The sequence below is a fragment of the Natator depressus genome, chromosome 8 (assembly GCF_965152275.1).
Source record: "Natator depressus isolate rNatDep1 chromosome 8, rNatDep2.hap1, whole genome shotgun sequence".
NCBI classification, from domain to species: domain Eukaryota; kingdom Metazoa; phylum Chordata; order Testudines; family Cheloniidae; genus Natator; species Natator depressus.
Window position 1 is genome coordinate 47990740 of NC_134241.1, and position 10080 is coordinate 48000819.

Here is a 10080-nt window from a genome sequence, read left to right on the forward strand (position 1 = left end):
AACCGCTGACTGGGGTTGTCTGCGACCTCTCAGCCCCAGAGTCAGAGCATTAGGTCAGGGATCAGGCTGGTGTTCCTTTCTCCAGGGAAACGGTGTGACTCTCACACGAGCTATTGCCTTAAAGGGTGAAAGTCACCTTTGTTCTCATAATCCGAGTGCTTGGCTGGGACTGAACACACACCCACACCCACCCACCACCCCCACCCCCCCCCTTCATCAGCCACTATTGCTAGACCAAACTGGGGCCAGGCCCGTGTACAAGTAGCATGAAAAGATGTTTAGCAATCACGCATGAGTCATTACAGCAGAGGTTGAAACCCCCGCTAGTTCCACTCCCAGCTCCTTTGGTTGGTGACCAGCCCCCACGTACATCCCACAGCATGTTTTTTCTGCAAGCGCTTTGTAAATGACACATCCCAGCCTGTGAAAGATCCCTGTGTTTCTGCAACCAATATCAGCACTTGTCAGGACATTCCCCCTCCCGCAGTCATGCCTTGAGCACCATACTGCACAGCAAGCGTGTAATTTTTACAAGCAATTTGTAAACAAGACGTTTTCACGGAACCGGAAAGATGCCTTCCTTTTCACTGGCAGTGCTGGTTAGGAATTGAATCCAGTGCAACCTGTAGTGAAAGCCAACTCATGGGCCAAGCAGTGGGCTGCCTTTTCTTTGTTGGGGAATGACATTTGTAAATTAGGCATCAAGCCCCAGGTCCTTGATTGCAGTGGGAGTCCTAAATACCTATGAGAATCTGGGCCTAAGTTATTCTGGAGAGAAATGTAAAGGTGCCATCCTTCTAACATTGCCCATGAGGGTTGGTTTGGGACCCCAAATGTCCTATTGAAGTCTCACCTTGATAATGTCCACTAATGAAGCCAATGTGGTGCCTGGCTTTCTCTGGGAAGGAATTTGCACATTAAGCAAGAGGAATGACCTCCAAAACTGAACACCACCTGATGTGTCATAACCATTGCCCAGGTAGGATGTCTCTCACACATCCCCTCAGACCGAAACACGCACTGCTTTTTCTCTCAGTGATAGGAACTTGTGATTCACCCACAAGCTGTTGCCTCAGAGATCAAAGATATCTTTGTTTTCACAACCAATCTGAGGGCCCATCACATATTGAAACCATCAGAACTGGCTCCCAACGTCACCAGCTACAGGATGTGTTATTTTGGGTGCGTGCTACTACAATGAATTGGTAAGTCACACAGCACAAGTCAGCATGAAACACACCCATCTTTATTTTCCTCACCAGCACAAAAGCTCATCAGGGACTGAACCTATGTTCTGTGCCCAAAGCACAGCCGTACCCTATCAAGCCAGCTGCGGGGTTAATTTTTGTTTCTCTGGGAAAGGAATTTTTAAATTAGCTATGAAGTCTTTTTTATTTATTTATGGTGGGTTTTTTGTCAGCAGTGTGAGGGGACCTTAGATTTCACACCACTGTGAAGCATGGCTTTGCTTGGATTTACATCCAGGGCTTCTGAAATCTTAAATTACAGTCATTTGACTAAGAAGCCAGTCTAGTTTGCTTGTCTCTCAGGGAAAGGAATTAGTAAAGTTGGTTAAAGGAACTACCTCAAACTCTGCTTCCACCACCACTGGCAGCCCTAAACGTACCACCATACACTTCTCTGGCAGGCTCTGCTATCATACATGCCCTGCCCATTCACACACCAGCAAAATCAGCTGCAGCTGGAGGATCAACACCATGTTAATAAAAACCTGATGAGGGGCATGAGAAAGTTAGAAATAGCCTGTGAAGGTAGAAGTTAGACCCCCAGGTGTAGCTCTTCTTCTGCTTCACTTCTAAGTTCTGGAGTTTAGACTTTTTCTATCAGGCTAGCTCAAGATATCTGGTTCTGTCCCCCGTTCTGCCACAAATTCCTTATGTGACTTTGAGCAAGTCACTTAGCTTCTAGTTGCCTTAAGATCCCCTTCTGTAAAACTGGGATAATACTTACCTGCTTAGGAGTGGTCAGGTTTAGCTCAGGGTCGCGCGACTGTTGCTACAGAAGTATTAACACAGGCACAGAAGTGCTACAAAGCCAGCAGCCCTAACGAAGCTTTAGCTTGATAGATGAAAGGTTTCTTGCGTGAGGTAATGGAGGGCCTAGGCTGTTCTTTGTAAATGTACTGCGCTATTCATGAGGAATAGCTGTCCAAGCCATTAAGATTCTCCCTCTGGAACAACACAGTTTTAATTAATTTGTCTGCTCCCCAAAGCCTGCTGCAGCGCTGAGGCCTAGTGAGTATGTGACTGGAAACGCAATCACAGCCTCCTGCATAGCTGTGTGGGGTACTAACATATGCATAGCCTGAGATGAGGTTTCTTTCAGATCACTTCTTCCACCCACAGATTGGAATCTCTGCTAGTGAGCCCAACAATGCTGCCAAGGAGAGTGTACATCAGAACAGTCAGACTGGGTCAGGCCAATGCTCCATCTAGCCCAGTATCCTGCGTCTGACAGAGGCCAATGCCCGGCGCTTCAGAAAGAATTAACAGGGCTGTTATCAAGTGAGCCATCCCCTGTTGTCCAGTCCCAGTTTCCGGCAGCCAGAGGTTTAGGAACACCCAAAGCATGGAGTTGCATCCCTGACCATCTTAGCTAATAGCCAAGATAACTTTCTAGAGGATAGGTCCAAATCTTTTTTTTAACCCAGTTATACTTTTGGCTTTCACAACAACCCCGGCAACAAGTTCCACAGGGGTTGACTGTCCATTGTGTGAAGTATTTCCTCTTGTCTGTTTTAAACTGGCTGCCTATTAATTTTATCAGATGACCCCTGGTTCTTGTGTCATGCAAAGGCATTAACACTTCCCTATTCATTTTTTCCACACCATTTATGATTTTATAGACCTCTATTATATCCCCCCTTTGCTCAAAGCTCTTGGGCCCAGCTTAACCCTTCATTAGAGGGGCTCAGCTCCCAGTGGAAGCTGTGCCTGACTGCAGAATTGCAGCCCATGGCTCACATGCAGACCAGCTGGAAGCAGGTGTAGTTTTCATTGGAGTTGCACCAGATTTGATGTAGCTCCTCGTTCTTGAGGAGGAGGAGGAACGTTGTAAGCGCTGGTGCTCTTCAGAGGCAGGCAACGAGGTTGGTGTCAGTTCTGACACAGGGGATTATACCAATACTCTTCACCACTGCTTGAAACCTACGTCACTGCCTGGCCACGTGCTGTGGATCCTTGGCCTCGTTTCTATTTTCTGCTGCTTCCTCTGGCTCATGTTGCTATTGCTCACAGCACTTCACTGGTAACACCCCACCATTCCCTTTTCTAATGTCACAGTGGGAGATGGTTATAGCCAAGGGGCAGAGCCTTTTCCAGGAGCTCCAAGGCCTTGAGGCACAGAGCCCTCAGCCAGTCTCTTAGCATCACCTCTGTGCCAGGAATGAACACCTCATGCCTATTTTGAGAGGGTGATAGGCCAGGGCTTCCTGCCCTGTGGGCTGTGAAGCTGCTCCTTTCACAAAGGCAGTATCAGTGCCGTATTCAGCAGCAAGGCGACTGTTTATTTGAAGGTAACACCAAGGGGTCCCAAGGAAAATCAGACTTGCTGGGCTAGGGCAAACATAGAGCAAAATGTCATCTTTTCCCTCAAGAGCTTGCAATCTAAATTGCACAAGACAAAGGCTGAGAGGGGAATTAGGCACAGATGGGGTAAGTGATTTGCCCAAGGTCCCACATAGGTCAGTGCCTGAGCCAAGAGTAGAAGCTCTGTCTCCTGACTCCCAATCCAAACCCTATCTACCTGACCATGCTGCCTCCTAGTGGTTGCCAAGGCCAGGACTCTGAGCTTCCAGAGGCTTTCCTGACCTCCTAAAAACAGCTAAGAATGCTATGGCAGCCTGCAGCACTGCTCCATCTCTGTCTTTACTGAGTGTTTCTTTGCTTTAAAAGTTACTTATGATCAAAAACGGGAGAGGTACAAATACACAGGAGGAAGAGTCAAATGCAGCAAGGCAAGAGTGAATGTTTGCACACTCATTTGCACTTCCTGTGGAAAAGGGTAGATTTACCAGTTACAAGAGGGGAAAAACCCAGCAAGGGGCTCAGGTGAGAAATGGACCTTAGTGAAACGAGAGGTGCTGAGAAAAAAGGAGGTCATGCTATTTACATTGTGCCCAACGTGAGCCATGTATGCACCATGAGTGAAGACTGCAGATTGGAAGAAAGTGGAGGAAGGACCCTTATGCAGGTTGCAACAGCTTTCCCATCTGCCGTGAAGGGGTGTGTGCTGGTTTGACAATAAACAAGACTTAACGTTGAGACGGGCCAAAAGCACTGAGGTCAGCTGGAACTCAAAGGTGCTCTGCAAATCAATTGGCTATTTTTACAGACCCTTTTCTGACCATAACTGCACTTTAACCGAGAGCAGAACAGGTTTTATTACCTCCAAGTGAGTTCAGCTTGTTAACTGCCAGCTACAAAGAGATCTAGCAGCTGTAGCTGCTGGAATAGTTTTTGAGGAGTCACACAGCTCCAGGATGGGACGCTCAGAGCAGACTCAGAGCCACATATACAGGTGCATCTAAGGTAGTCATTCACAGGGCCCCCCTGAGCAAGTCCTTTACACTGACACTTGAGGGTCACGTCCTCTTGGTTAGCAATGTGTCAGCTCTTTGTGACATTCTCCTCCCCTCATGCAGAGAGCCAGAGCAAGGCCTATGCTCCACTTAAACCTTCTAAGTCAGGTTTAAATGAGGCATGAGCTTTGCAGTGGCTATCCACATAGGCTGAACTGCACCTGGAGTGAACGGACAGGTACACTTTTTAAACAGGGCATTTTATAAGGTGCCTGTGGTAACAGAGGGGCCAAACATAGCTGTTCCCTGACTTACCCACCAGCTTGCCTTAGGAACCCAGGCAGAGCTCAAATGAAGGGTGCATGCACAGGACAGCTAAGTAATCGAAAGCAATGGCTCCTACCACAGTGGATTTGACTCATTTTACAGCATGTTTGGTGCAAGCTGGCTTTCTGCCTGCTGCCATGACAGTGAGTCATGCTGGATGGCCAAGGAGCTTTTATGCTATTTGATTAATTTTTTGCATCATCAAGGAGATTGTCTGAGCAGCCATGTGCTGGCTCCACTAGCCAGCTGAACGGATGGAATTCATTCTGAGGGATCCTGGCTGAAAGCCTCTTGTGAGCACCGTGCTTGTGGAAAGCATGTAGCACTACAGAATGGGAGGCAAATCACCGAGGCTCTGGCACCCAGGCGATTCCAGCCAGGGAAAGGTGCCCCAGCATAACCCTTGGGGACCACCCACGTTTGGTCCAGAACACAATGAGCACATGTAGGCCGAGCCCTCATCCCCGTCACAGAACGACCTTGACCCGAACGAGAACGAGACTGAGGTTTAAACCAGCATGGAAAAAAAAACCCAGAAGCTCTGCAAAGGACAGCCAGGGTAGCCAGAGCACAGCCTCCAGCACATGCTCGGCTGCAGGATTTTAAACTACACCCATTGATTCGAGGGAGGGACAGGTAAGAGACTTGCTATTTTTAGATTGCAAACTCTCCAGGACAGGGCCTTTGCCGTCTATGTTTGCAAAGCACCTCACATGACTAGGGCCCTATAGTAATAACTGAAGTGGGAGAGGGAGCCTGACAGTCCAGCTGTGCTTTGTCCTTCCTGTGTCAGGAGGCATGATCGTCAGAAGGTTTTCTGCCATCTGGGACAACAGCTACACCTGGGAAAGCATCAAAGAAGAACTGCAAGGTCAGGCTGATTTTTTTAAAGTGGAAAGTTCAGGGTGAGCAGGCACTGGGGATCTCAGGCAGGTCTGCAATTAGTAGACTTGTGGTGGAAAAAAAACACTATAATGAAAACCCTGCCCCTGAGAAGGGCTGCCCCTATTGGAGTCACTGGGAGTTGCAGGTGCTCAGCACCTCAAGATCAGCCTCTAAATTACTGAGGTGCTGAAACAACCAGCCTCTGGATCAGAAAGGGCCAGCTATGACACCTAGCTACAGGACATCTAACCCCAAAGACAGTGTCTAATCTCATCATGAGTGGGTCATCCCTGCCTCTGACAGAGTCCTGAGGGGTCTGTCCCTTTCTTATGCTTTGGCAACACTTGTAAAGCTTGTCATGCCAATAAAGTCTCGTTGAATTGAATTTAAAGTGCCACTGACTCCGGTAATGTAGGGTAGCCAGCACCTCATCTGACCTTCCACGAACCGCAAAGCAACCTTGCTATCTTGGCATTTAGAAACTATTCACAGATGGGTCCATGCTGCTGCGTCTGCATGTGGATCCAGCCTCTCCCATAATCTTTCCGCCACCGCACACCCTCAGGTAATCTTGTCCTGGAAATACCAAAGTTTGGCTCTCGGGCTGTATGTTCAGATTAATGACTATATATGTGTGAGGCTTAAAAAAATATAAGACCCCGAGGCAGGCAAGAGCTGTGGAAATGAAGCTTCAGATTTTGCTGCAGTTCAGCGCCGACCTGGTGCTCTTAGCTGTCAGAGGACCTGCAAGACAGCAGATTTCCAAGTGATGCTTCATTGCGTTCTAATACTGCCTCTTCTAGTGCAGTTACAGACTAATGGATACAGCAAATACAATGCATTGCAGCTGAGATAGCTGAGGAAACTGTCAACATCATCACCAGACCTAGAGACAGGGCTATGTGCTCTTGTCACTTTTGACAGCAATGCTGAATGACCATTCCCTTGCTGTGTGTCCCTTCCTCATCAGAGCTATTGAATCTCAGTGCTTTTAGTCCCTGGGAGGGGTTTTAGTCTGAAGTCTCTGACATGCTCTCCATCTTAACTCCAGCTAACAAAGTCTTTGTCTGGGAATTTCCTTTGGTGTCTAAGGGGAGTCCCAGCACAGCTGGCACATGCAGAGCGACTCCCTTAGAGCTTGCAGGGTCTCTTCCCCATCACTTGCTTCCCTGCCCCTTCAGCTTTACAGTCCTCTCTGGCTTCATTCTCATGACAGCAGATGGCTGGGAAAAGACTAGCCAGGAAGCGGGGACTGAGTGGGAAGATTAGGGCAGTCCAGGGATTCAGGTATTGAGGAAAGCAGAGCCTGTGGCCTGGGCTGGAGAGCAGGGGTTTGGATAGAGGAGAGAAGCGGGGAGTGGGAGCACTTAGAGAGGGCTCTGGTTGGAGGCAGTGATGAGTTTGGAGGTGCTGGCCCTAGGGTTTTATGTGGCTCCAAGATCAGGATTTGAGTGGCAGGGGTCAAAAGGCTGGGTGACTGTGGGATGCTGACGGGGAGTGGGAGGGCGTCCGAGCCAGGGATAATCAGGGATGGGATACGTTTGAGGAAGGAAATCCAGGATTTCCCGGCAGTGGGAGGAAAAGAGCCCCCTGCATCCTTAGGAGGTTCCCTGGCCTCTGGCGTGTCCTTCTCACATTCCTAACTCAACAGTGAATAACTCTTCAGATCCATTCCTCCCCGTCTCAGGTTTCCATCTCTCCACCCGCATTCCGTTATGGCACCTGTCTGCCTGGAGTCTAAGCACCTTCTGTACACACAAGGACGGAGGTGTTCATCCCTCCCTCCCCGCCCTCCAGTCAGCAGGGGTGGAGACCAGCACAAAGCTACCCTAAAGGACCAGAGAATGGGGCCCATAATCTTTCCGCCACCGCACTCCCTGAGGTAATCTTGTCCTAGAAATATCATATACTATGTTGTGTAGGGCAACACATGTATACCATTTTAATTGATATGGTCACTCAAGAGCCCACCCTGTATTCAGTGGCTATGATTATTTGAATTTATTTTTCAGTAATTTATTAATGTCCATTAATTATTATTATTATTATGTATTTATTACATATAGATATTGAAAATCATATAACAGATTCATCCTGCCCGTAAGGCTATGAGCTCTGTAGCCCCAATACTCACGGGGCATGGCCAGCTTTGTGAAGATGGGAAGCATGATATCTTCCAGCTGCTGCTTCTGATCCAGAAAGTCTTGTCTGGTGGGCTCCTTGGTGTTCTCAAGCCAGTCAGATTTTACACGACAGGCGCTGAGAGACATGTTCTGTAGAAGAGACAAGGGACATTAACCTTTAGAAGGCGAGCTCCGGAAATCAATTACAGTATATGCTTGTTCATTAGCCAGTTCGTTTATAAGCCGACCCCAAGATGGATAGGTAAAAATAGTAAAATCTGTATTACTCTTTCATAAGCCGACCCTATATTTCAGGGTTTGGCTCCCGGCCCACCAGGGTAAGCCACTGGCGGATTGGGACGTTTTGTTTACCTGGAGTGTTCACAGGTACGGAGCCGCTCAGCTCCCTGTGGCCGTGGTTCACCGTTCCCAGCCAATGGCGGTGAACTGCGGCCACAGGGAACTGAGGGGCTCCATGCCTGCAGACACTCCAGGTAAACAAAACTACAATGTATTAGATATTCAATTCAATGATTTCATAGAGTTTAAAATCATCAAATTTTGGTGTAGACCTGTTTATAAGCCGACCCCCGCTCTTCGATGCGTCACTTTTCTTTACCAAAAATATTCGGCTTATGAACAAATATATATGGTACTTCATTTTAGATGATGTTACGAGTGGCCCCTCTCAACCAATCAGAAGGCCAGGTAGCAACCCAGGGTCAAACTGCCTGTGCGATTTCTTACATGCCTGCCTCTGCCAGCCACAAAAGAGAGGATGCAACATTGGCCTTGAACTAAATCTGGTCTCTCCTGGTAGAAGTTACAAATAAGGCACATTGATTAAGTTTGTATCAGTTAATTGAAGAGAGAGGTATGGTGTAGTGATCAGATCACAGGACTGGGAGCCAGGAGCTCCCAAGATATCATCCAGAACCGGACGGTCACTCTTGCTGTGCCTCTGGGCTCAGGAGAACTGGGCGCAACTCTCTTCAGAGCCCATAAACGCTGTTGGGCTACAGGAGATGCTGCAAAGCAACACGAGGTGCCAAGCAATCCAGCACTAAGAGTGCAGTGAAAGTGCTAGAGCAGGAGGGAGGAGCACGGTCTCCGGTCTCCCTGTGTAACCTTGGAATAACCACTTCACCTCTCCGCGGGTCGCTTTCCCCATCTGTAAATGGGGATAACACTCACCTCGCACAGGACCTATAAGGCTTCATTCATATGCGCAAAGCATTTGGGCTCAGATCCTCAAAGGGATTTAGGTGTCCAACTCCCATTGAAATCCATGGGAGTTAGACACCCAAATACCTTTGGGATCTGAGCCTTTGTGTTTATCCAGCACCTTCTCCAGCAGGATAACAAAGTACTACCATTCATACGCTGATCTGCTCCCCATTGCAAGCACTGCTGAGTGTAGTCTCCACCCCTTTGGCTGGGGAAGCCTTTCTGCAAAGGGCGGTGTGAGCAGAAAACATATCCCCACGTGGAATCATGAAGGCAGTTCTAAAGTTTATTGCAAATAGGTCAGTTCTCCTGATAAGAGCTCTGCATTGTACCTTGTCTTCCTTGTTCAGCCTTCCCTGCACCTTTTCTGGGTCTGCAATGGTTGCCTGGATGTGGGCGATGAACGTCCACAGAGCCTGCTTAGCTTCTGCGAAACAGGACACACGTGAGGTTAGTCATGGGGAAGTGCTCACAGAACGAGGCAGGGGCTTATAGAGAGACTGCTACACAAAAGGAACCAGCCTTGTGTCTCATGTTGATCCAGACTGCTTTAAGGCTATTTAGGTACTAATTATTTGCCCTTCCTTGGAAGCCCTTGGGGTTTATAAATATTAATGAATGGAGCCTCACCACACTCCCGGGAGGTAGATAAGTCTATTGTCCCATTTTACAGATTGGGAAACTAGGCACAACAGGACAGATCCTCAGCTGGTGTAAATCACTGCCTTCAATGCCAATTTATGCAAGCTAAGGATCTAGAAATGATGGGCCTGCTCCTGTGAGGTGGTGGGTGCCCCTAGCTCCCCTGGACTTCAGGGGAAGTCCCAAGAGCTCAGCCTTCCACAGGGTCACACCTACACTAAGGGTGTAAACCTGAGGGGTCAGTCATTGGCAAAACTGTGCATCTTCGAAAGAGCACAACACAGAGCACTGCCCTGACCAAGTCATTGGGGGGCCAGACTGTGAACCCCTGACTCA

At 48.4% G+C, this 10080-nt stretch overlaps 1 protein-coding gene across 6 annotated transcripts in view; it reads right to left on the minus strand.

Moving 5' to 3' along the window:
- Positions 1–1338: 1338 nt before the first annotated feature.
- The window catches only part of ANKRD45 (ankyrin repeat domain 45), a 28236-nt gene continuing 19494 nt past the window's right edge, over positions 1339–10080 (minus strand). For all 6 annotated transcript variants that reach the window (XM_074960965.1, XM_074960963.1, XM_074960964.1 and 3 more), the window contains 3 exons: positions 9435–9529; positions 7887–8025; positions 1339–6496 (listed from right to left, as the gene is read on the minus strand). In XM_074960965.1, the coding sequence (XP_074817066.1) occupies positions 6444–6496; positions 7887–8025; positions 9435–9529 (287 nt within the window). In that variant the 3' untranslated portion in view covers positions 1339–6443. The remainder of the gene's footprint in view (positions 6497–7886; positions 8026–9434; positions 9530–10080) is intronic.